The 26,830-nt window shown below is 53.6% G+C and overlaps 1 protein-coding gene across 2 annotated transcripts; it reads right to left on the minus strand.

Annotated features, from left to right (window-relative positions):
• Positions 1-1,023: 1,023 nt before the first annotated feature.
• CHRDL2 (chordin like 2) lies at positions 1,024-23,884 on the minus strand. 2 transcript variants are annotated; one of them, XM_039556514.1, is made up of 11 exons: positions 23,471-23,884; positions 18,263-18,375; positions 17,367-17,460; positions 16,318-16,460; positions 14,120-14,213; positions 13,749-13,804; positions 11,761-11,929; positions 10,657-10,851; positions 7,342-7,524; positions 3,838-3,930; positions 1,024-2,032 (listed from the first exon to the last, which is right to left on the minus strand). In XM_039556514.1, the coding sequence occupies exons 1-11, from the start codon at positions 23,550-23,552 to the stop codon at positions 1,953-1,955; spliced, it is 1,302 nt and encodes a 433-aa protein (XP_039412448.1). In that variant the 5' UTR covers positions 23,553-23,884; the 3' UTR covers positions 1,024-1,952. The 2 variants fall into 2 exon arrangements, with proteins under 2 accessions (XP_039412448.1, XP_039412442.1); XM_039556508.1 differs by lacking the exon at positions 1,024-2,032 and having other exon boundaries at positions 3,709-3,930.
• Positions 23,885-26,830: the final 2,946 nt, after the last annotated feature.

Raw genomic sequence — 26,830 nt, forward strand, 5'->3', positions numbered from 1 at the left:
GCCACATCCACACAGCTTTAAATCCCTCCCAGGATGGGGACTCCACCACTGCCCTGGGCAGCTGTACCAGGGCTGGACAGCCCTTTTGGGGAAGGAATTTCCCCTAACATACAACCTGAAGCTCCTCTGGCGCAACTTGAGGGCATTTCCTCTTGTCCTGTCACTTGTTCCCTGGGAGAAGAGACTGCCCCCATGCAGGTTCCTCTATTGCTGCTCACCAAAGGGTTTCTCCTGGCCACGGAGCATCCAGCAGCATCCACCACCCTCCTGGACATGGCCGAGGAGTTCTGTGCGTAAGGCATGCAGCTGAGTTGCACTCGAGAGGTCTGTCTGTGTCTGGGCTTAGTGTCTATGGTCCCAGGACAGCCTGTGTGGGCCCAGCACCCTGTAGATACCTGCAGGAAACCTCACCTGGACCAGGCAGTGCAGAATCCATGCTGCTTTTCTCCCAGCCTTCCCTATGAATCCACCAGAGCAGCTTCATTCCAAACCTGCCACTTCTGGTAAATGAGCACAAATTGGCCCTCGGCTCAGCTCCAATTAGATCACACAAGGGCCAGCTAATTAGGCTGACAAGAGAGGGGTCAGGCTCTGCCCAAGGCCTGGCAGCATCCTCCCTGCCTGTGCGCAGCTACCGCCATGCAGGTGGGCGTGGGGCAAGGAGGTGGCTTCACCCTCTCCCTTCACCTCACGCCATGGGGAGCACCCTGATGCTCAAGGCCTCACTGGGATTTTTTCCTGGATAACCTTAGCCCTGTTATGTGGCCCTGGTGAGCAGTGCCAGCTCAGGGCCCCAGCCCCAAGCTCTGTTTTCAGCCCAGAGCTGTGAGCAGACCACAAGCAAATGGGAAGGGGTGATCCCCTACGGATGAGCAAAGCATCCGTGGGATCTCTCTGTGTGCCTCCATCCTGCATCCCAACCCTGAGGATGCTGCCTGAGTGAGTGCAAGGGAACCAGACCCCACCAGGGCCCCCGAGCCTTAACACAGACCGTACAGGGAAAAGAGAACCAGCACAGGAAGCTGAATCAAGAAGATGTTTTAATCAGATTTGTCAGACAGAGTTGGATCTCCAAATAAATAGATTTATCAAAACAGAAAATAACAAGAATCCTAGGATAAATACATGTACCAAAACAACCTGAAAATCCCCCAAAGTTATTTCCAGACAGGGGGAAGGTGATGCTGCTGCATGCCCTCCTCCCCATGCTGCAGAAATGATCCTGTTTGCCCTTTGGGAGATGCCTCTCCTGTGAATACAGCCCCATAGATATTATATAGGATAGATATAAATATATAGCACAATAAATGCTTAGTAGTGACCTTAGTGCAGTGTTCAGGGTCTCAGACCCTGCCAGCAGGTGGGTCCTCCCAGAACCTACATTTCCAAGTGACCTGCAAAGAAGGGAAAAGTATCGTCCCAGCTGGAAGAGAGGAGATTTTTCAAAAAACACCCTTTGGAGGGCATTCAGCCAAAAAAACCCCTTTGCAGCTCCCAGGGGCTCCAAGGAAAGAAAGAGGGATGGTTTTTCTTTCTTTGCAGGTCACCTTTCCACCAGCAGCTGGTAAGGAGCACGGTTGTGTTCTGCTTTGCTGCGCGCTCCTGGTGCTCCTCAGGAACGCCGGGGTGTCCGGGCTGGATCCCACCTCCTCGTGCCGCACCAGGTCTCGCCCCTCCTCCATCTCTCCCTCCTCCCTCTGCTCAGCCGACATCTTTGGGATAGCGGGAGGTGACAGCCAACCTCCTGCACTCTCCCGCTGGAGAGAGGCACCTACACGGCTGCGGCTTCGACACCAATGGATTGGGATTGTTCTCTGGAGTTCCTGGAGTTTCCACTAGTGTAACCTGTATTGCAGTGCCAGTCTATTTAATAATGCAGCTCTGGAGTTCATATATATGTGTATGTGTGTCTGTGTGTAGATAAATCATTAGCTACAGAAAGGTTCTTTGCTTTACAAGTTCTTTGTTTCCTTCTCTGGGCTTTCTGTCATCCTCAGCTCCGACGTCTGGGCTCGGAAGATGTTCCAGTGACCTGGATGAGCAACGACAGACTCACATTAGGAGCAGCCTTGGAGCAGGAAAGCACAATTGCCCCATGTGTAGCACCCTCGGCACTGCAGGATCCGCAAGGAGCTCGCTGTGGGAGAGCTCTGCACACTACAGCGGCCGTGGTCAGAGCAGCCTGTAAGTGATCCAAGCCCCAGACTTCGTCATCTCGCAGTTAAAATGGTGCTTGGAGGGGCCCTCTTGCCCTTGCACTGCAATTAATGGGACAATCAACGGCCCTTACAATACTTTTCTGGAAAACACTTGCACAGTGTGAAAAGAAAAGGGGCTCAGACTCCCCCTCTCCACCTCCCCAAGGGGTGCTTTGACATGGTGTTAGGTCCATGTCCTCCCTGGCATGTCTCAGCTTTGGGCTGACTTTCTGCCTCTTGGGGGAAGAAGCATTTTGCTTGTCTTTTGTCTCAACCTCACAAAGCCACAATTTCAGTTTCATGGGCAGTGGACAGATATGGCTCTCTCCTCTCTTCTGTCAGCCCCACTTGTTTGGGTTGGGTTGCTCAAAACCCCCCCATTTATATTCATCTTTCTGCTGCTGCCTCAGCCTTGGGTCTGCATTCAGCACCCATGGTAGGGGAAAATCCTGCTGCAGAAAAAGAAGGAATCCCTCTGAATCCCTCAAGGAGCTGCAGAGTCCCAGCAAATCAAATGTGGAACTGCAAACCCCCCCCCAAAATCAGGACAAAGTGTCCCAATCCCTCTCCATGCTCCCACAAAGAATCCCCCAATGTGTAGGAGGTGGGTGGAGGTGTTTTCCCTCCAGGTGTTCTCTTCCCCCAGTGCAGTCCCAGCAAGGATTATGCAGCCCCAATGTCACCACTCCGGGGGTGGAGGGAATATTTTCTAGCTGAATTAATCTCCTGCTGTGAAGAAATCACCGGTCAGAGCTTTCCTAGAACTTGCAGCCACGGCAGTGGTTATTTCACAACAGGGTTATTTGTCAGGGGAAACTGAGGCAAGAAGAAGGAGGCACATTCCAGAGACTCCACCAGGGTGTGAAGCCCAGCCTGGGAGCAGGGACTGGAAAATCGCCCGGGGTTTGGTCAAAAGCTGCTGTCTCAAAGGGACTAGGGGTGAAAACCAACCCCCAGCGTCCCTGGGGCACCGGGAGCGCTGTGCGCGCTGGGCAGCAGCGCTGTTCCGACTGACCCCATAACCCATGGGTGCTGGGCACTGCGGGCACGGCTCTGATCCGAACCCATCCCATTAAACCCCAACGCAGCCAGGCGAGGAGGCAGCCAGCAGGAAACAGCGTGGCAGCTTCGCTCCATGCAGGCACTCCCAGCATGTGCACCAGCATTCCTGCTCTTTGTCATGTTTACGCACATCCCGGAACGTCCAGAATGATTTTTTTAAATATTTCAACAGTTTATTTTTTTGCTAATCCCTCGCATCATTTTTTTTTTCCTCCCCCCATGCTCCCAGTACCACCAGATGGATTAGATATAAAAATCAAACAGTTTTACGGGCTCTGGAGAGACAAAACCTCTGGATTTCACAAGAGTGCATCCACTTTTAGAAAGCTGGCTGCCCTTTCCAATACCATAAAGTGAAAATGTGGCTGTTAACCAGGAGTGTTGCGTATGGATGTGAAGACAGGTCAGCCCCAACCCAGCTACACTTGCACAAGCATTTTCCCCATGGTTCAGCTCCCCATGCCATGCTGGGATTTTGCAGCCTGTTTGGAATGGCCAGAGCAGAGCAGGAAATCAGGAGGTTGGTTGGGGCAGGGAGCGCTGGAGGAGTCAGGAAATGGGATTTTTCTCTCCCTACCTTCATTCGTCCTGGTGATCAGCCTGAAGTTTTGTGCTTCTTGCTTGAATTCTTGTTTGCTGATCTTCTTGGTCTGGATCAGATGGAATATTCCTGCAGAAGGGACACGGCATCAGGTTCTGCAGCGTCCGATTCAAGGCTCACACAGGTTTGGATTCTCTGTTCCCTCCTGACACTGCCTGCCCTGGCTGCCCCAGGGTCCTGGTTTGGTGCAGGACCTGCTGCCAAAGCCTGGTGGGAACTGGGAATGAATCCAGGGTGGGCCAAGGCCAGGAAACATCTCATTTAAGTATCAGATTAGATATTAGGAGGAAATTCTCCCCTGTGAGGGTGGGGAGGCCCTGGCACAGATTGCCCAGAGAAGCTGTGGCTGCTCCACCCCTGGAAGTGTCCAAGGCCAGGTTGAAGCAACCTGGTCTAGTGGGAGGTGTCCCATCCCACAGCAGGGATGTGGAATGGGATGGGCTCAAAGCTCCCTTCCAACCCAAACCTTTCTAAGATTCTATGGTTCTATGAAAAGAGTCACTGCTTGTTGAATCAGGATGTTTCACCATGCAGCAGTGAAAGCAATAGGATTGTGTTGCTCCAGAAAGCATCTTGCCCTGGAGGAGTTCAAGTCTCCCCTAAAACCATCAAAGAAATAAAGGTGAGAGCAAGGGGATGCTGGGATCCTTGTCCCCTCTGCTCACTCTCAACCACCCATGTTCCCCGACTGCAGAGACCCCTCCATGCTCAGATGATTTCCTGTCCTGGAAGCAGCCAGGGACCAAAGTTTTCTATCTCTTTGTCACCAGTGCTGAAATTCCTCCAGACAGGAAAAAACACAAGTGACCTCAACAGAGATTGGTATTTCTGCCCCTGCCAGCATTGTCCTCTTAGTGGAGGTGCCTGACTCAGATGTTTGACCCAGGCAAACCAGAATCTGCATTTAGCAATGAAAGTGACCTTCTTGTGGGATTAGGGGTTATGATATTCTTTTTCTCCTGCAAGGCATGACAAACCAGGCAGGGATGCCTGGAATATCCTTCCCCACCTCTCCCTCAGGCTCCCGGAGTACTCAGCCTCTTGCTGCCAGCAAATGTGAGAGGAAACATGGTCCCCCTTATTTGGTTAAGAGACTTTCCCTGATTCCCAGCAGCAATTACACACAAAAAGAGTATGTAATGAAGGGGAAGCGCCTCACAATCCATATAAATTAGACATTATCCACTGCGGAAAGTTAGTACAGGAAGTCAAAGACATAGAGAGAAATGGATGGATATTTGGACTATTAATTAGTCCTTTCAGTGGGTTGGGTAAAGAAGTCCTACCAGTAACAAAAGAAGATACTGGATGGAGATAATAAAACTGTTATTGACGCAAGAAAGGCACAAGTGTTCAATAAATCCTTCTGGTCTATACTTAGAAAGGAGCAGGAGGGTGTGCTTACAGTCCCCGGGGCTGATGAAGCACTTTCCAGCACATTAGTAACCAAGAGGATATTTTAAACAAGAGCTACAAGAGATAAACATCTTTTAATCAACCGACCTAGATAATGCTCCCCCAAGAGCTCTCAGAGAGCTGGCTGAGACCTTTGCCCCCCGGGATGGTCGTTCCTGATGCATGCCAGGAGCTGGGGAGCAGAGCAGGAACGCAGGCCATGCTCCAGCAGGAATCAGGAGAGCACAAGATAAGAACAGTCCAGCAGCGGAGAGGCAGGATGGATGGAGCTGGCACAGGGCAGTGCCATTCCTGGCAAGCACATCCCATCCAACAGGCAGCAGCGTTCCTGGCAGCGTTTGGGGGGAGATGGAGCGAGCTGCTGGGGCTGTCGGGCACGCACCACCGTTCTTGGTGCTTCGAAGGGGGTTTGTAAGAAAGATGGGGATGGACTTCTTAACAGGGCCTATAGCGAGAGGACAACAGGTCAAAAACATCAGAAAGCCACTTTTCAAAACTCCTGGTGATGTTCAGACCCCTAAAAAGATGGGGAAGCCTGCTCTGCAACTCTTCTGGAGGCCAGTCGTGTGCCACCAGCCAGCTGGGTAAAACTTTTGTCTGGGAATTGGTGCTGGTTTCTCCTCCCAACTCCTGCTTCATGGAGGAAACCATCCTGGCCCAGAAATAGATGAGGCCACGTAGGTATCATGAGCCCATACAAAGGCAGATGGACGAGGTCCAGGCGTGACTTGCAGCCTCTCTACTCCACACACTCTGCTCTGTTGGTAGAGTGATGGACCATGGAGAGGTGGAATCCATATGTGAGTGAGCTCATGCTCTCTCCCAATAATAACACTTCAGTCTGCCAAGCAAAAGAGCTGTGTTGGCCTCAGGGACAAGGGCCTCCCCTGTCCCTGGCTGGCAGGGCTTGGGAGCTCCATGCAGACGTGAAGCTTTTGGCCTCGGAAGGTGCCGAGAAGGTTTGGGTGCTGCCCCGTGCCAAGGAGCAAGGGGAGGAAGCGGCGGGGCCCAGACAGCGTGGGCTCAGAGCTGTCCTCAGCTACAAGGTGCCATTGTGAGGGAGGCCCCGCTGAGGCGCGGGAGCACGGGCAGGAGGGCACCGGGGAGCATGGAGAATGGCAGGGGCAGGATGGAAACATGGTGGCAGCCAGGGCTCTGTCTCCGGAGTTAATTTCTCGGGCTGCTGTCCATGTGTGCCCAGTCTCAGCAGCTGGCTGAGGTCTCCCTAGGGAGTGATGTGGAACACAGACATACCAGGAGACCAGAACACCTGGCTACACATGCCCAGCAGATGCAGGCCGAGGGTCATTGGATCCGTAGCAAACATACAACCAACCTTAAGTGCTCAAGTTTTTTGGGGTAGAGTATGTCAGATGGAAACTCAGGACTGGGGCACTGGGATGCTTCCATGGGCTGCAGAGAAACAGCACAAATATCTACAGGACCAGGTGTCCCTGGACTCCTCTGGTCTATAAGAGCAAAGCTGAAGGCGTGGGGAGAGAGCAAGAGATTGGTGCTGTTTGACAGCGTATTTGCTGTGCTTCGACGTCCAGAGGACACAACAACAGGAGCATCCAAATCCACCCATCCAAAAAGTGCGCTGGGGACAATTCATCCCCCTTGTGTGCACCTTTGCAGCAGCTTTCACGCTGTAGGTGGACTGGGGTATAAAAAAAGAGCAAAAGCAAAACCACGGAGTGACCAGAAGAATTTTTTTTGTTTGTTTTCCATGTGCATTTGGCATGAGAGCAGGGAGGTTTGGAGGAGCAGCCCCAAGGCCCTTGTCTTGCTTGCCCGTGTGCTGTGCCTCCAGATGGTGTTGCAGCTCATGGTGAGGTATAGTGGGGCCAAAAGTGGTTTCCAGCCCCCAGTCTGCATGGAATGCAGGAAAAGAGTATGAAATGGGGGAGGCAGAAGAGACAGCCTGCTGTCAGCAGGTTTTGATTCATCACGCGAGGGGTGGAGCACCTCTAGAAAAGCCAGAAAAATCGAACAAAGCTTGGAAAGCATCAGGTTTCCACACACACCTCCTGCTCTGCTGGCTGCTTTCATAATGGTGCTCACCTTTAATCAACTTCCAGTTGTAGATTTCCACCTCTTCTGCCAGCTCCTTCTCGATCGCCATGGTCCTGAGGATCTCCTTGGAGGGCTCGGAGTGTGGCGGCACAAATGTGTACACCAGGACACGGCTGGGGCTCCTGCTACACCGGGGGGTGGTGATTTCATCCGTGGGTTTGACTCTGGTTTCTGAGCAAACACAAGGACAGAGCTCATTAAAAAGGGGCAGGAAGGACCATCTCAGCACCCAGGTCATGGAAAAGGCATCTTGGCTTTGGTGCCACGTGGCACAGTCGTGTCTGTCCCATGATCCAGTCCCCAGCATCAGAACCAGCAGCAAAGGAGAGGTTAATAAGGGACCTGTGGACCTCCTCATTCTCACGTTTCTCATTCCCCCTGACTCTGGCAGCCTCTGTGCCAGTGGAATGGGGAAGGGGATTTTGTCCATCTGGATCCCTCATACTCTCTGCAGTGACCTTGATGCCACCATCGCCACAAAGCACAGGCTGGATTCCCCACTTCCTACCTCGCTCCCACTGGAGGAGGAACATCAGGGGAGCCAAGGGATGAGTCCACAGCAAAGGAGCCTGGGCTGCCTGGGCAGCACACCCGGCTCAGCCCCACAGGTGGGCTCAGCACCAGCGCCAGCACCCTCGCCACACGGGGTGTCACCACAAGGACATCCACACTGGGTCCTACATGACTTTTTCAGCATTCTTGGTAAAGAAGAGCTGCTAATTTTTCCCTCTTTTTTTTAATGTATCTGGAGTAATTAAGAATCCCCCATGGTTTTGGAAGGAGATTTATTGCCTTTGGTTGTGGTCCTTGGAATGCAGAGGAGCCCAGCTCTGCTGAATTTAGCCTTGTTCTCCCAGTCAGTTTGGATGCTGAAACTTTTTACACTACTCGAAAGAAAGTTTGGCTATAAATAGATGCCTGGGGTTTATTTTAGTAAGACAGTTATTTTAGGCCTGATTCTGCTCTCCCCCAGGCTTTCTGGGGTGGTCCTGAGCTCTTCTTCTCTGAGAGGGGATAGAAGTCCCAATTTAAAGGGAAGCAAAGCTTGTCAGCAACCAGAGGACAGGCTCTCAGTTCTGCAGTTCAGCGTGAGGAAGAGGGGGATGAGCACAGCCCAGCACCCTCATTCCTCCCACTGTGGGGTCAGGGAGCAGGGAAACCTCTGTCCCAGAGCCTTAAACTTCACCTGCTCCAGGGCATTCACAGAAGCGTGGAGTTGTTAAAGCCGGAAAAGCCCTTTAAGATCATGGAGCCCATGATTAAAGCCCCACCTTCACAGCAGGAAAGGAACCCCCGGAATTCAACAGGAATTTAACAACTCAGGAGCTCCCCGCTGGAGCCGCTCGACTGCCCACAGCATCAGGGAGGAGGAGCAGGGACACAGAGGTCATGGTCACCTGCTCTGCCCACAGCCGTGTTCCCCACATCCAAACAACACATCGCAGCCATTCCCGGGATCAGGGTCCCTTCAGCAAAATCCCTTAGTGTTCCTCTCTAAGTTACGGGGTACAAAGGAGGAAGATAAGCACAGTCACAGAAAGCACCTGGAAAAAGAAGCTGGCCAAAGCCTCCATGCAGGGAAGGAAAGGGCAGGGATGTAACTTGGCTGAGCAATGTGTGTGTGTGTGATCGCTATCTGTGAGAACTGGAAAGCAAGAACAAAATCATTTTGGCTGCATCAGGGTGTTTAATTGGAAATAAAATGAAGTCTGAACAACAGACAAGAGATCCAAGCAGGGAAAGTTGTCAGCTTTAAACCAGAGAGACCCACTGGAGTGGGAATGCAAGACTGGAAGGGCTCTGCTCAGTCATCACATCCCATTCCCACCAGGCACCACATCATAAATCCTGCTCATAAACACATCAAAAACCTTATTAAAACAAGCTGAGCTTCTGCCCTTCACTCCCCCAGGGAGGCCATCCCAGAACCTCTCTGCTCAGGGGCTGGAAAACCTTGAAAATCTCAGCTCAAATGACTTTGCAGCCATTCCAAAACACGGCAGTGCCCTTTGCTTGCTCTCCTGGGTGAGACCCCTCCACAGAAACCCCTTGAAGATGCTGATCAGAGGGGATCACGCACAATCTGCTGCACCTGCAGCCAGGCTCAAAGACACTCAGGTACCTTTACACTCCCCAGGGAAGCTGTGGGCGGTCCATCAGCTGAACATCTCCTGATAAATGTCAGTTCAGAGAGGTATAATCCACAAAACATTCTCCAGTGGGACCAGGAGGAGATGTCATCCCTGCCACATCTTTGCCAGGTCTGTGGTTTAAGGCAAACAGCTTTCCAAAGACCAAGGAGCTGAGACCCAAAACACACTGAACAGGAAAGGAAAAGTGGTCTTCTCCACCATGGAATCACAGAACCATTCAGTTTGGAAAAGACCTTTGACATCATCAAGCCCAACTGTACCCCCAGCACTGCCAAGGCACCACTGATCCATGTCCCCAAGTGCCACATCGACACAGCTTTTAAATCCCTCTGGGGATGGGGACTCACCACTGCCCTGGGCAGCTGCGCCAGGGCTGGACAGACCCTTTGGGGGAAGAAATTTTCTGTAACATCCAATCCAAGCCTCCCCTGGCCCAGCCTGAGGCCGTTCCCTCTCCTCCTGTCCCTGCTCCCTGGCAGCAGAGCCCGAACCCCCCCCAGCTGCCCCCTCCTGTCAGGGACTTGTGCAGAGCCACAAGGTCCCCCCTGAGCCTCCTTTGCTCCAGGCTGAGCCCCTTTCCCAGCTCCCTCAGCAGCTCCTGGGGCTCCAGCCCCTTTCCATGTCCCAGCCCAGTTCTACCTGGACACCCCAAAATCTGTGTGTTCAACCTCCACTTCCAGAGATGAGGAGTTCCAGCTCCAACAAACCATGAGTACCACAGGCAACCCCTCTCCTGGGAAGTGTCCTCCCTTCTCCCTTCACACCTACAGCTCAGCTGCCACAATGTAAACCTCTGATTTTTGTCCCACCTAGAGGTTTGGAGAACAGACTGTGTCCTCTCCCCTGAAAGCACCTCCCATCTGTCTGAGCACTCTCAGTGTGTCCCGCCTGGAGCGTCTTTCTCCAGACTTCATCCTCCCAACAGATGGAAACTTTTGGGGGTCAGTGCAGCTTCCTTACCTTGGAGGAGTCCTACTGCCCTCCCAGAAAAGCCAACCCTTCCACCAGTGCTTGCCCTGCTGAACTTGTCTGGTGTGAATTCTGGCCACCAGTGATGTGAATCCCTACACATCTGTCAGCCTGAGGCTTTAAACCAAGGTTAAGGAAGGAACTGGAAGGCAGCAGCAGGAGCAGGCAGGATCCCACCTACCTGGACATATTTTACAGCATTTCCCGTCTACTTTCTCTGGGTATTCACACGGATACTCCTTGGGGCATGTGATCTTCTGGCAGTCCTGGACGCCATCCCTGCACGTGCAGAGGATGCAGGGCAGGAGGCCATAGAGCCGGAAGACGGGGTGCCACACTTCCCCATGGGAGTAGGTCTTCCCATTGTAAACACAAGCTGGAGGAGAGAGAGAAAAGAGCTGCTTGCGGAAATAAATCCTTCTTCTCTTTGTAAACCCAAGGCTCGGTGGAGTCACTGCATTTCAGCACCTCAGACATGGGTGGTCCTGCTGTGTCGAGGAACGAGGTCCCCTGGCAGTGGTCACTGGGATACCACAGCCACCACACCCAGGAGGTGCCATGGGACAGAGGGAGCAGGCGCCAGGAGATGGGTCTGCTGGGTTTGACCACCCTGGTGGGGACAAGGGCAAGTGTGGGCAGGACCTCACCTGCCTCCCAACCTCTGGAAGCCCAGGGTCCCTCCGAGGCTGTCACAGGAATGAAGCACAGTGAAGAGTGCCACCTGCTGACTCCTCCATGGAAATTTTTGGAGGTCCCAAAATTTCCTCCAGGGCTTCATCTCCAAGGACTAGAAAGAGCCCTTCTGGAGGCACAGTGACGGGAGAGCCACCAAGAGGAGAAAGGACCTGCTATTCCCCCCTTTGGATCAAGGGGCTTGCCTCCTCATCTCACTGTCTTACTCTCTCCTCCAGGAGCAACACCTGGGACAGCGCTGCGTCAGACCCAGCACTTGCACACAGTTACAAGGAGGAATATCCTGCCCTTCTGTGGCACTGTCCTGGAAGGTCCATGTGGAGCCTTCCAGCTGAGCTCCTTCCTTCCCAAGTCCCAGATCTCCAGAACATTCCAAGGACCACTCTTCTTCCAACCCATTTTGGAAAGTGCATGCAGTCAGGAGGCTGTGGGCGCGAGGACTGAGATACCTGGGTGAGGCTGGCTGTGGAAGAGTGGGGAGCAGGACTTGCTGGTGGAAACCTGCTGCTGAATGAGATTCCCTGAAGAATTCCAAGTCCTGGAGAAGCCACTTTAAGCCACATACAGACTGCCTGGCCTCTCTGTCCCTTACCTTTCTTGTGCTTCTCTTTCAAGACGATCTTCACGGTGGTGCCACCTGTTCCCTTGGGTTTGAAGCTCCTGGGAATTAACTCCAGGGAAGAACTGAGAACAGTGGACACGGTGGCTCCAGGTGGCTTCCTCCCCATCACCTCTCCCAAGCACTGGTCTTGTGAGTGTCTCTGTGAGCAGCCAGAGAGAAGAGGGGGTTCAGATTCAGGCAGTTGAGTTGTTCTCACTCCAAAGCATGCTGGAAAAAGCCATGCTGTGTCCTGCACACCTTCCATCAGGAGTGGAAGGGGCAGAGACCACAGGGATAAGCAATGACCCACAAGCCATATAAATCACAGAAATGCTTAGGTTGGAGAATTCCTCTGAGATCATGGAGCCCAACCATTCCCTCAGCACTGCCAAGGCCGCCACTAACCTGTGTCCCCAAGTGCCACATCCACCACATCCACACAACTTTAAATCCCTTTGGGGATGGGGACTCGCCACTGCCCTGGGCAGCTGTGCCAGGGCTGGACAGCCCTTTGGGGGAAGAAGTTTCCCTAATATCCAACCTGAGCCTCCCCTGGCCCAGCCTGAGGCTGTTCCCTCTCCTCCTGTTCCTGTTCCCTGGGAGCAGAGCCTGATCCCCCCCCCCGGCTGCCCCCTCCTGTCAGGGACTTGTGCAGAGCCACAAAGTCCCCCCTGAGCCTCCTTTGCTCCAGGCTGAGCCCCTTTCCCAGTTCCCTCAGCCGCTCCTGGGGCTCCAGCCCCTTCCCCATCTTGCTGCTGCCACCACCCAAGGGGTGCTGAGCAACTGGTGTCAGTGTCCCACACTGGTGTCCTCCTCACGTGGGGCACCCTCACTGGGGCAGCACCTTTCCCTCCCTAAGCTCAGCCCAATGCCCTCAGAGACGCATGTGAGGTCCTACGTCCCTAACGCACACAGGGAAATGGGCTGGTCTTTCCTAGACGGGAAGACGAGGACTGGCATCTGTGTGGCTCAAACAGGATCAGAAAGGTGAGAATGGGCCATATCCTGCTCTCTCACCTGGCAGGGACCAGGAGAGTTGGAATGGTGCCGCCAGCCAGCAGGACTGGAATCCCAGGAACATCCCAGGAACATCCCAGGCTTCCAAGAGCAGAGTGTTGGGACAAGGCACGCAGCACAAAGGGTCCCCTTGTGTCTATTTTGGAGATTTTATAGGTGGTGGAGCAGTATGGAAAAGGGCTGAGCCAGGAGCTAAGTGACCTAATCCCACAGACCTGGCATGGGCTGCCCAGCTCTGAAATGTCGCCGTGAAGGAACCCTTGGCAGCCAAGGAAGCACTCTTTCCTTGCTGGGGCTGCTGATACAAACAGCCTGGGGAAGGCAGTGGTGGCCAGCTCCAGCACTGCCCTCTTGCGTGGGAGGCAGGACACCTTCAAGCCCAAGGGGAGCGGAGACACCTTCTCCTGGAGGAGAAACCCTCCCAAGAGAGATTTGGGCATCTGACTCTATGGACACAGGTCAGGCCTGGCTGTTGGTCACCTCTGGGTCTGCTCTGACAACGTCCTTCAGCTGTTTGAGCTGGCAGACATTGGCCAACAAGGAGGAGAAGTGTCCCAGATTTCCAGTTCCTGCTGGTCTTTTGCACTTCCAAAGATGTTATAGAACCATAGAATCGGAATCATTTAGGTTGGAAAAGTTCTCTAAGGTCATCGAGTCCAACCCTTTCCCTGCCACTGCCAGGTCCCTCACCAAACCATGTCCCTAAGATGCTGCAGAGGGAGAGTAGAAGAGTCTTTCCCTGGTGGCCTGAGGTGTCACCTAGGCTGATATCCCTCAGCTAGATTAAATTCCATGGCACGATTCACCTGCAAATCAGGTGTCCATGGTCCTGCTGTGCAAGGATCTGAGTGTCCTCCTAGAGCTGCTGGGGTAGAGGACAATGTGCTAGGGCATCCTGTGAGCTGTTCAGGGAGCTGTGCTAGAAGCAAGAAGCGGAGCTTTAAAACACAAATGTCACGTACAACACCTCTGTTTAACTGCAGGGATTCCTCTTCCGTGGACTTCTCAAAGGAGCCATCTGCAAGGGAAAAACATTGTCCTGGGAGATGCTGTGGGGCTAAATGGAGGTTTGCTCTCTGTTGCTGAAAGCAGCTCTCCTTCAGGTGCTGGCCTACCTGGGAGTCTGGAGAGACAGGAGCTTTGCACATGCAATTCCTATTACCCAAGGAAAACCCAAGCCCCCAGCTTTTGTTTCCCAGTGCAACCAAGAGATAACAAGTTGCCTGATTTACAGCTCAGGCTTCCAAAATCCTGCTAAAGTGGCTTGAAATGGCTCTTGCTGTCAGGTGGCAACCAGCTGGAGTCTCCCAGCCCTCAGTCCCAGCCTCGTTACCTTTGCAGACCTGGCAGCAGGAATCCGGCACGGTTAAGGGAGAGGAACACAGCAGCTCGGGGCAGGTCACCAAACCGCAGTAAATCTGGCCTTCCTAGGAGGGCAGGAGGGAAAAAAACATTGTCAGCGTTATAAAGAGCTGAATGTCCCCCATGATGGGCTGCCAGTGCTTCAAACTGCAGATTTACCATAAATCATTGGGAAGGAATTGTTCCCTGGGAGGGTGGGGAGGCCCTGGCACAGGGTGCCCAGAGCAGCTGTGGCTGCCCCTGGATCCCTGGAAGTGTCCAAGGCCAGGCTGGACAGGGTGTGGAGCAACCTGGGATAGTGGAAGGTGTCCCTGCCCAGGTGGGACTGGATGAGCTTGAAGGTCCTTTCCAACACAAACCATTCCAGGATTTTATGATTCCACGATCAAAAGCCCTCTGATGGTCCATCTTCAAATACCACCAATCATCCAGCAACTAATGAAAGCTGAAGGTCTGCCCCTGCTGCACTGTCCATCCTGCAGGGCACAGCAGGGTCATGTCCTCTCCTGGCATGGCTGTTCCATGAACAGTACACAAGCTCCTGAGTGGAATGGTCTTCCTCAAAAAGGGGCAGGCAGTGCTTTCCTCTCCGGCATCATGAGTGCTGCCAGACCTGAAACAGCCCCCACACACCTTCAAATTCTGCAGAACAACCCCCGGTTCAAAGGGGCAGAAGACAATTTTCTCCGACATCTGCCAGGAAAAGGACCCGGAGGAGACAGGTGGAAATGGGAAGCAGGATTCTGAACCCAGACTCAGGTCCACACCGGAGCTCTGCCCTCCCTCTCTCCTGGTTTATTCAATAACGCCAGAGCCAAGCACACAGGCACGCAGGGACAGACCTGAGTGGGTAGTTTGGAAAATATCATTGCTGTAGTGATGTAGTGATTCAAGCTGAAAACCACAGGTCGAGGCCAGCCTTGACCTTAGTGCATCCCAGCCCCACCTCAGTCAGTGGATTTGCACCAGTTTGTTGCAGGAATCAGATTTTGCTACTTTGCCAAAGGGTAAAAAAGGATGTTCAGCAGCCAGACCTCGACAGCAAGGTCGTCTTCTCCATGCAGCAATTTTCTCTGGGGTATCCACAAGCTCCCAGTCAACCAAAACCAAGAGGTCAGCCAAGGATATCCTTAGAAAACCAAACCACTGCTGCTTCTTCTCCCATCAGGAAGCCAAACCACTGTGTAAGGAACATGAAGAGGGTGAGGGAAATTTGGTGGGTGACAGGATGTGGCGGAGGTCACTGCATACCAAATCCTGCTCTCCACCTCAGAGAGTCCAGACCTGCCTCTTCCTTCCTTCTCCTGACCAGCAGCTCGTAGCAATGACCTGCCCCAGGCAGGAAAGAGCCAGTGCCATAAAAGGCAGGATTCATCCCAGAGGCTCCGGTCTTGGGGCAGTTTTCAGAGAGGGTTAGACCAGCTGTTCACGCAGCTGTTCTAGCAGCTGACCACATCAGACACAGCCTGGGGAGATCCCCCCATTGAAGGCTCCTCAGCCATCCCTTTATTTCCCCCTTTGTATCCAAGGCATTAACTGAGAAATAAACAGAGCCTGAGGGACAGCCGAGAGGGACATGGGAGCTCCACGGGCTCCTGGGGACAGCGGCAGAGGAGCACACGCAGTCAGATTCAAGGGCTCCTTCCCAGTGTTTCCCACCATCCAGCTGGGGTCCCTAAGAGAGGAACCAGCCTCAAAAGCCGAGTAATTTCTACACGTCAGTTTTTCCTCTTGCTACACAGCTCTGAGGTGTACGCACGCCCCAGAGGCTCAGACCAGCTATTCCAGTGCCACAGATACTTCCCTGTCCAGCATCAACTGATGCAAGCCCTGTGTGTGTGCTCTTGGCATGACAGAGGGAGGTGCTTTGGGCTCTTCTGCCCCTCTTTTATTTCCTGGCCAAGCTTGGTCCCACCCTTTGCTGCCACAGCCCCGGAGCACTGGGGTGCTCCCTGAGGACAGGGCTGTCCCACTGCCTACCCCAAGTTGCCCCCGCCCAGACCTGGCCCATGTGACCTCCAGTAAATCTTCTGCACCGATAAACCAATCCCAGTGATAAACCAGCCGCACACAGGCTGGTACCACCAGGTCTTGCTGGGGTTTTTGAGCTGGTGGGGCAGTGCTGGGTGCAGGAGAGAGCCCCAGCCCCCAGCTCCCGTGGTAGCTTACGGAGCAGCTGCACTGCACACACTGGTTGGGCTGGCGGCTGGGGAAGAGCTCGCTGGTGCTGAACATCTCGCCCTGCTGGTACGTCGTCCCGTTGTACTGGCAGGACCTGACGGGCGCACGGAGGCCAGACGGAGAGTGTGGCTCTGGAAAAGAGGATGAGAAAGGAGCGGGATGAGAGCCAGCCCTTGCCTGGCCCTGATGCAGCACTGATGCCCCACCAGCCCATCCCTAAAGGCCCAGCAGCCCTTTACACACTGTGGTCACTGTGAAGTGGCCAGGGCACTGCATGGTTGGTCAGCAATTAAGTGTCCAAAAGCTCCTGGAGAATGGGGCTGCCCTGGCTGTGCTGAGCTCAGCACAGAGGGAAATCCTGAAAGCCGAACCTCACGAGATTTTTAAGAAAATTCTTGGGTTTTTCCCTCCCCTGGTTGTAATGATCGTCAGATTCAGATGGAGTCAGGTAAAAAGGGCTTCTCTCATGGGTAATTAACGAAAAATCAAAATTAATGAGGTTTTTTTCTATTTTTTCTTCCTGATTTCTCAAATCACTGATGGTTTCTGACTAGCTTTGCCAGCACTCAGGCAGGGAAAGTTTTGGGACTAAATCTTGAGATAATCTGTGGGGGTGAGAATGGACATATTGAGGTAAAATGAGGCAATCAGTAGTGGTAAGGTAGGAAAACTTTTGGGGATAAAACTTGAGAGAGTGTCCAGTTCAGAGAAGGAAGTTGTTAAAAAAACGTAATTTTTTTTTTGTCCAAGACACTTTGCTGGCAAATGATCAGAATAAAGTGCCAGCTTCTGTTTTGCCCCTGACGTGTGAACTGACATTTTGTCCCTACAAAGCTCTTGGGATGGGGGGGAGAAAGGTGTCTGGCAGAGAGCCCTTTTCCATCAAAATGACATTTTTGGAGGAGAAAAGCAGCCGGAGCTCCGTGACCAGGGCCAGACCCAGCATCGCTGCATTGCCACAAGTGGCAGCAGTGGAGGTACCACCCTGTAGGACCACAGCCACCTTGTCACCCCATCCCTGAGGAATGTCCACCTACCAGGACACCGCGGGCAGCACTGCTGGGGGTCCGTGACAGGGCTGGCACACGGCAGAGCTGGGCACTGGATCCGGTAGCACCTGATGTTGGTGTTCTGGGGAGAGACAGAGGTGGTTTGTTTAGTCCACAGGGAACATTCATTTCATGGTCCACCCCTGCGAGGGGAGGAACACAACATTATTGCAACAAATTGTGCTGGTTGTAACTCGGCAGGGATGTCTCCAGCCCTGGTTCAAACCCAGCCAGCTCATGGTCTCTCACCAGCACAGGCCACCCGTCATCTGACAGCAGCCCTGAGCTGCCTCCACCCACAACCCACCGGCGCTACAGAGGCAGAATCATGGAATCACTGGGTGATCTAGGTATGAAGGAACCTTAAAGATCTTGTTCCTGTCTTGGGCAGGGGCACCTTCCACTAGACCAGGTTGCTCCAACCTGGCCTCGAACACACCCAGGGGTGGGGCAGCCACAGCTTCTCTGGGCGCCCTGTGCCAGGGCCTCGCCACCTTCACAGGTAACAAATTCTTGTGAACATTTAATCTAAATCTCCCCTCTTCTTTTGCTCAAAACCATTCCCTTGTCCCATCATTGTCCATCTGTGTAAAAAATAACTTCCATCTTTTTCACCAGCTCCCTTTCAGTACCAAAAGGTCTCCTCAAGGTAAACAGCAGCACCCTCACAAGGTCAACCCAACACCCCCCAGGGGGACAGCCTTTGCCAAAGGCAAGAGATTAATCCAATGCCACTATGGGACTGGAAAGGGCTTCTCTGGTCAAATGAGACACCGGGACCGATTTGCTTCAAAGCTGCTGAGCGAAGCCCCAGCGCAGCAGCAGCAGCAGCAGCAGCAGCAGCAGCAGTGTCGACGCCTGCCCGCGGCGCCGTGGGGACGTGCCTCGGAGCAGCTGCAGCGGATGCAGTACATCAGCCCCTGGGGCTCCAGGTACGGGTGCCAGCTCTCCCCCGGGCTGTACTTCTTGCCATTGAAGTCGCAGAACATGTCCGGCCCTGAAAGTCAACCAGGAGAAGCTACGTAAGAAAAGGGGTTGGTTCTTGGGACAACTCTCTGTGATGAGAGCAAGGGCAGCCTTCACGTTGTTCCCCACAAGTAGCTGGTGGCCAGGATCACCACCAAACCCCTCAGGACTTGGGCCAAAAACCCCAATTTAGTCACCCTTAATGTTCACATCCACAGGCATCACCTGGTCCCGCAGGACTGAGCTCCAAACCCGGTTGGACCTGCAGGAACCTGGACCCTCTAACAGCCGTGGGGCTGCTCCCACTCTCCCGTGACGTGTGCCAAAGCTCTGACCAGGCAGAGGGTCACCCCAGGAGCCAAGTTCTTTCTAAGCACACACCTGTCTGCGTGTGATTTTCGTGGTTTACGTGCTCACAGCCCAGCTGAAAACCGAAGGTGATTTAAAAGGTTATGTCATCGAGGGAATTTGAGGTAGTTTGGGTGATTGCGTTGCTCGAAGGCAGTGGAGACATTTACGGCTCCTGAAGCATTTATGGGTCTTTAAAAACTTGCGGCACCCTGGGGATGCAGGAGAGGGGGAGGGCTGTTTTCCAAGGCATGATGCCCACCTCCTGCTACGTGAACTTCGGTGAGCCAGCAGGTGCTGACCCTGCCAGGCTGCTGGGAGGGCTCCTTAAAGAATAGCAGAGGGTCCCCAAAATGATCTCAGTGGTGTTCACCACCCCAAAGGTGCTAAGAGCCAGTGCTTCGCTCTGTCACCTGGGACGCGGCAGTGGCTGGGAGGGCCCAGCTGGTGTTGTCCCACCTCACCAAAGCCAGAGATGCCACCTGCTTGGTGGATTTCTCCAATCAACCAGACGAAATTCGCCCAGATATGCTGGGGTGGGCTGCAGTCCCTCCTCTAGTTCATGACCATCCTCAGGAAGAACCCAGGTGATGCTCTACCATGGCCAGACCCTCTGGCCAGCAGGAAAGGCAGCCCCATGGGTTTACGAAGATCTTTATGGGTCTCTTCCAACTCAAGCCCTGCCAGCAGACTTGAGCCTCTCTTTGATGGCTTTAAGCACTTGATTCTCTAAGTCATACCTTCACAAGTGGTGACCACCAGCTGTCCAGACCGCCCGGTCCAGGCCACCACTGCATCTGCAGAGGTGGAGGTTTGCAATAGCTTTGGAGTGGATGCTACCAGAGGAACAGGCAGAGGTATTTTCCTTCCCTTTCCCAGATCAGGACTCTACATTGTCCCCATAGCTCTTGACAAGTCATCAACTCCCTATTCCTGGCCAGGCAGGTCATGAGCTTACAGCAAACCACACAAAACTGGTGAGCATGTGGCTTGGAAATGCAGAAACCCAGAAAAGAGAGGAAAAAAACTCCACAAAACTAAAAAACAGAAAAAAAAAAAAACCAACAACATAGTTTTGCAAAAGGGTGAGAAAATGACTTCATCTTTCCCTGCTTGCAGCATCCTCATGAATTATGCTGAGGGTGAAGAAATCAAGTTGCCTTGGTGTGACGTGGCCCCGCTCAGCTCGCAGGCTCCCATGCCAGTTGGCTGCTTCCTTCAAACATTTAATCACAAGTGGAGCCCTGGTTTGGGTCCAGCCCTCGAAAGCAGCCTGATTCATGTCTGCAAAGGGCCTGCTGGTAAAATTAAAGCTGACTGGCAGGGCTGGGCAGCAGGAGACACTTGTTGGCATCTCAGTAGTGCTACGCCGTGTTTTTGGCAAGAGGTGCCAGCATGTTTGGGCAAAAGCAAGATGGGGATGGATGGATGGATGGATGGATGGATGGATGGATGGATGGAAGGAAGGAAGGAAGGAAGGAAGGAAGGAAGGAAGGAAGGAAGGAAGGAAGGAAGGAAGGAAGGAAGGAGGCTTAAAAGCTGGAGGCTCTGGACCATTTTTTCCCATGCCAGGCCAATAATTTTATTTTCAGAGGTCAAACTTTGGATATCTTCCTAATTCATTTGAAGTGAAAAGCCATTTGTAGCAGTGAATTGCTCCCATGCTGATCAGTCACCTTATTTATTGCACCTTCAGCAGCAGCACACTCAGAAAAGTCACATGGGTTTACTTGTCACTGGATCTAAAGCAGGTCAGAAAGTTGTGGGGTGGCATCTCGTTGGTGGCTGGTGTCTGAAGTTGTTGCGATACATCCTAAGGAGACATTCCCTTCTCATGGTGTGGGAGATGCAGCCCAGGATGGGTTTCTCCACACCATTCAGTTTGTCACTGAGGACTGGTGTCTCTAAACCACTGAGGGAAGATGCTGCTCAGAGCTTCTGCAACAGCCCCTTGTGAGATTTCAATTTCCTGGTAGCTGGAAAGCTTCTTCCCACAATACCTATCCTAAATCTGTAATGTCCTTTCCAACCCAAGCCATGAGTGATTCTGTGATTCTGTCTCTGGGAGTGTTCTGAGCAATTCGATGGCTCAGCAAGAGGTTGTGGGGTCTTGCTCATCTCCCCTCACTCCTCTTCTCCTGTTGCATCCCGAGGCTGAGGGGGAAGGGTGGTCCTGCATTCCCAGATGGCACCCCTGGAGTTGTCTCTGGAGCAGGGCATGTCTGAGCTGGGCTCCCAGCCCCAGCAGTTTTTCTGGAGGTCACACACCTGCCAGCCAGCGCCGTGCCGGGCATGCGGGAGGGAGTTCATGCAAACCAGTTTGTAAGTTTTAAGAGCAGCCATAAATAAAGTGTAAGGAGCACTGTCTGGTACACAGAGTCCAGGCGCTCCTGTGACAGCCCTGTATTTATGAAGGGCTTAAAATGCCAACTTAGCTGACAAGGGACTGGTTAAAACACACTGGACCCTTGACATGTGGCATCCTGAAGACTCTGCTCATATTCAGATCAATTCCTACACGCTCACCTCGCTCAGTTCTTGGCTGGGAATATCTGCTTGGGACTTTGGGAGCCTGGAAAACTCTGTAGCTCTGAAAATGCAGTCTCATGAAGCATCTCTGAGCTCCCCAGGGTGGAGAAGCCAGGCAGATAGGGTCCTGCTTCCCCCCACTCCTTCCCAAGGGAATGCTTCATTACTTATAGCAGGGTGTGCAGCCCTCACCTCTCCCTTACCATGGACATGGTAGCACTTGATTTCCATCATGGTCCTTCCCATCTTGGAGCACCCAGTCCCTTCATCCCTGCTGGATCCAAACTTGTAGGACAGAGGGATCCCAGGAACCCCGTTTTCTCCAGCAACCATGTTAAAAAGAAATGAAACAGCAACTTCCAAGCTCCTGGGGAAAACCACTGCCCCATGCTCTGCAGAGATGCTGGTGTTTAAATGCCTCCAGCCAAAACATCATTGCGTTCAACCATTGTCCCTGAATTACTCAGAATGCAGCACATTCGTCCCAGTAACCTGTGCCTCTGATACTTCTTTTCAGCTGGGAGTGCAAATCCCCTAAAATAGACTGTTTCTGTGGGCAAATTCTTCTTTTCTGACTTGCCTTCAAGCCTGAGCATTTCTGCTTCTCACCTATTTTTAGCCACGACACTGTAGGTCCCTTGGCTGATGAGCCTGCTCATAACTAATTTATTCCTGTCTTCACTCTCCCTGAACACTCGGCCCTGAGAAAAGTGTGAGGCTGCAGAGGTGGATGGTGGAGAGAAGTCTACAATTTGATCATGACTCTGTCACCCAAACCACCTTGCCCTCGACCATGGGGCAAGTTCTGGCCAAGCCCTCCACATTGTGGGATATGCCCTGTAGCAAAGCTGAAGTGTTTCAGAGTTGGGGGGTGACTCTGGACCTCACTGCTCCAATCCTGCTTCAATCCCATATTCAGCGTTCTAAGTCCTGCAAACAGGCCCCAGCACGTCATCCCAAATGATACAAACCCTTACTGCCCCCATCCGTCATAGTTTATGCCCAACTTACAGGCTCTGTTACCACCTCCAAAGAGCAAACACCTCCCCTAAAACCTCTTTCACCTTCTGGAGATGTCTCCATCCTCTTCCTAACTCTACCACAGCAGCCCGGGTAGAAGCAGGGAGTCAGACCCACATCCCTTGTTCAAGAAACAGATGCTGCGGGCTGGGTTTGGCGGCTTTGGATGAGCCCAGGGAAGGGAAAGCAGCTGAATTCACCCGGATTTTGCTCCCCGGGGCTTTGCACAGCCCTATCCATCCACCTGCCTTCTCCCCCCAGCACACCCCACAGACAGGATGAGCAATCCAGTGCTCGTATTTTGGGTCCACGCTCCAGGAGGATGATTATTTGAGTGCCTAATGCACTGCTGGCAGCAGGCAAGTTGTAAATCACCCTGACGCAGCCACCGGCAGACTCCGCTGGGATCCAGGAGATTAAAGGGAAGAATAAATGTAGGGACACAACAGGTCCTGCTCCAAATTGCTTAGAGCTCCAGTGGCTCTGCGATGTTGCAGGGGTGCTCAGCACCCACTGGTGCCTTGCCCAAGCCAAGCCCACCTCCTGGCTGCAGTTAACACATCCAACACCCTCCAAGCTCCTGAACAGCCCTGGCCAAGTCCTTCAAGCCTTTTTGTGGGAAGTGCCAAACCTCCCTTCCCTATCCCAAACCTTCTCTGCCTCAGTCAGCCCGCTGGGAGCAAAGTGGGAGAGACTGAAGGATGAACATGGAGATGGACAAGGGATGATACGGAGGAAAGCCCCCAGCTTTGTTTGGAGTGGGGGAGGCATTGCCCCATCCCCATCCACCCTCGGAGGGGAGATGCACTCGTGCAGGGTGGGATCTGTGCAGAGGAAGGTCTGTAAGACAGCCTCCTTCTCTGTGGCATTTCTAGCCCATGGAAGGGGGTCCCAGACCTTCCTCACACCCCTGGCGGCCCGCGGAGCCTCCCAGCCCCCTCACCAGCTGGCAGTGCTGTGCTCGGTGCTGTACAACTCCACAAAGCAGGCGGGGACAGCAGCAGGCAGAGGGGGACACAGCCATGTGGTGCGGGACAGGAAACCTGGCTGGCTGCACGGCCTGGGACATCCCAGCCACGGAGGTCCAACACCTGCCGTGGTCAAAAGCCTCCCCGTGCCCCCAGCCATGACCGCAAAGCACCCCCGCAAATTCCTGGGGACCCCGGTGACGGGGAAACTGAGGCACGGAGGGAAGCAGCGCAGCCGGGACAGGAGCGGGGAAGACTTACGAGCCCGGGCTCGGCTCTCGGAGGCGAAGAGGAGCAGGAGACACCGGAGGAGGAAGGCGAGCGGACCCGCCCCGGGAAGCATCGCAGCCCGGTGCTCGGTGCCCTGGGGCTTCGGTCCCGGTGCCCGGGGGTGCGCTGCCCGATGTGCCGGTGATGTCTCGGAGTCTGCGCTGGGGGCTTCGCTCCCGCTGCTGGTGCCCGGCGGTGCCGCGGTGTCGATTGCGGCGTCGGGCGCTCGGAGGACGGCGCGATGCCCGGAGGTGCCGGTGCCGAGGCTGCCGGTGCCCGGGGATGTCGGTGCCGGTGTCAGCGGCGTCGGTGCCCGGCAGCGCCTGTGGCCGAGGCTGCGGGTGCCCGGAGGTGTCGCGGTGCCGATGCCGGTGGTGCCGGTGCCCGGGGGTGCCGGTGCCGGTGCCCGGCGGGGCTCGTCTCGCTCCGATCAAAGGCGCCTCCTTTAGGGAGAGCCGAGGAGTTGTTTGTTGGTATTAAAGGCGGAGATGGAAGCGGGAGGGGGGATCCGCAGGGTGGGTATTTTTTTTTTTTTTTTTTTAATATATTATTGTTATAGTCCCACTTTTTTGGGGGGGTGTTTTAGGAAATTCCTCGGCGGCGGGAGGGAGGAGGGAGGGCGGGCGGGGAGGTGGTGCGGGAGCCGCAGGGTTAACCCCTGCAGCCCTGCAGCCCGGCCGGGGCTCTGCCGGGCTGGACCTCGCCCTGGGGGCTACGAGCCAAGAGGTGACACTGACGGGGTACATCACCGCCACAAACAAGGCCCGGCTGCACCCCTTCTCCCTGTCAAACGCCACCTGGACGCCCGGCTCTGCCCACCAGATGCTTGACATTCCCTCAGCTTCATAAAGCCATTTAAATGTAGCCTCTGCCTTCAGGAACCCCCCGGCCCCAGTCCACAGTCCCAAACCCTCCTCCCACCACCCCAGCAGCGAGGAGAGCAGCGCTCCCACCCAGCTGCCATCCGTCTCCGCCTGATGGGCATGAAACGCCATTGCTTGGAAAACCACTGGTCATGCAGTCATCCCTGGAGAAGCCACCCGGCCTCCACACAACGTTGCTCCTGTTCCTGCTGCTCCCCAGATCCTGCACAAAGTGGTCCGGCTCTGGCTGCCAACCCTTCTCTGCCTGTCTGTGGGGCTCAGCTTTCTACTCTCCAAGATCCTCATGGAGAATTTGGGCAGCACTGGATCCTCCCTGAGCAGCTGTGGCCCCTCAGGAGGGCCACTTCCCAAGGCCAGACAAAGCCAGGGCCACCAGTTCATTATGGAGGTGAATTTCTGCAGCTCCCTTAGACCAGATTTTGTGTGCTCTTTTACCCATTCCTCCTGTTCACCTTCACAGCTCACAGGGGTGCTCGGAGCAAGACATTTCATTAGCACATGAAACACAGGCTTTAATGCAGCAAAGAACACCTTCATGCTCCACCATTGGGAAGGCTCGGATGGATGTCCTGGACCTTGCAGGAGTCCTGGGCTTCTTCTTTGCAAATGCCTTCATGTCTACAATGCAAGGTCTCTCTCTTCTCCCCATCTCCTTCAGCTTTCTCACATCACTGGCCAGTGAGAAACTGTCATAACCTGTGATCCCTTTGGTGACCGGAGATCTCCTCCATCAGCCAAGTTATTCACTTTTTTCTTTTAATTCAAGCTCAGGATTGGGCTTTCCAGGGTGAGATCTTTGCGCCTGATGCCATCCCACACGGAGAGTGGCACCGAGCCACCGGTCTGCCACGGTGTCCCCAAACCCCTTGTTCTGGTTGCTCCAACCACGAGCCCCATTTCTTGCAGAGGTGAAAGCAATCAAGGGCAATTGCTGCAGAAAAAACCTCTTATTTCCATCCATCTCTTAATTTTGTCTGTCTCTAACTCTACCCCAGGTGCCAACACATCCCCCTGTACCATACCATGTTTGCAGGTGCCTATTCATGGAGCCGGATATGAGGGAAATCTTTGTAATAAGAATTTAAATCACCATCTTTGTTATTTTCTCTTTAAGCTGTGAGCAAAAGAAATCAAGACGCATTTCTGTGCCCACATGGGCTGGGAAGAAAGTGGGAAACACTGAATCCCAGTGATGAAAGGCAGGTAAATCTTCACCCCACCTTGACTCTTCCCCACAGGAATACCTGTGATCCTCCAAGAGCATAGCCTGGTGTGCAGAGCAGAAGACAGAGCTGAGACATCTGCAGGGATGGTCACAATCTGTTGTTTACCAGCTCTAACAACAATTTTACTGCTCTGTGCCCTCCCCTGGAAATTGTGAGTACGATTCTGCTGGAAGACCCAGGAACTCCAGGGGATATAGGAGCCCAGAATCCAGGGATGCTCTGCACATATCTGGCACTGACCCTCTACAGAAAGCACGAGCGGTGCTGTCCCATTCCAGGGCCAACCACAAGTGGGAATTCTTCTCACAGGGAAGAATTTCTTCCCTATGTCCAACCTAACCCTGCTCTGTGGCAGCAGAAGCCATTCCCTGTGTCCTGTCCCTCCAGCCCTTGTCCCCAGTCCCTCTCCAGCTCTCCTGGAGCCCCTTTAGGCCCTGCAAGGGGCTCTGAGCTCTCCCTGGAGCCTTCTCCTCTCCAGGTGAGCACCCCCAGCTCTCCCAGCCTGGCTCCAGAGCAGAGGGGCTCCAGCCCTGGAGCAGCTCTGTGGCCTCCTCTGGAATCACTCCAGCAGCTCGACGTCCTTCTGCTGTTGGACTCAGAGCTGAAAGTTCTCACCTAATGCCACTTCCCTTTTTTCACTGCTCCACTCATTTCCAGCTCCTGCAAGCTTTTCTAGAAATGCCCCTCTATTTTCCCCTCATGCCTCGATAAAGATGTTTAAAGCGGTTTGGGTAAACAGCAGGCTCCTTCCAGCTCCCACCAGGAAAAGCTGGTACCTCCTCTAGGAGCTCTTCTCTTGCAAAGGGCAGACTTGAAAAGCCCATTTGTAGCAAAAGTCTGTGGGCAAGTTATGAAAGTGCTTAGGTAAATGGGGACACAAAGTCCAAGTCAATGAAGTTATTTTGTGCCTCTGCTGCAATAGCAGCAGCTGAATTCAGGACTGTGGATCCTGGCCCCACATCAGGGCAAAAACTTATGGGAAAGTTCAGGCATGTCCTAAGTGCAGACCCAGGAAATAAAGGCCAGCCTTGTCAGGAGCAAGGTGCTGTGTTACATCTCTGTTGGGTCTCATAAAGAATACATTCACCCTTTGGCAAAACCGAGGCTCTTTATCTTCATCTGTGAAGGAATCCGTCTGACAGTTCAATACTGCCAACACCAATCCATCTGTGATCATGAATCAGGCTCCAAAAACCATGGCATTGGCCTGCAAATAATAAAACATGGGTCTGTTCTGTTTG

Source organism: Corvus cornix, chromosome 1 (assembly GCF_000738735.6).
Source record: "Corvus cornix cornix isolate S_Up_H32 chromosome 1, ASM73873v5, whole genome shotgun sequence".
Lineage (NCBI taxonomy): Eukaryota > Metazoa > Chordata > Aves > Passeriformes > Corvidae > Corvus > Corvus cornix.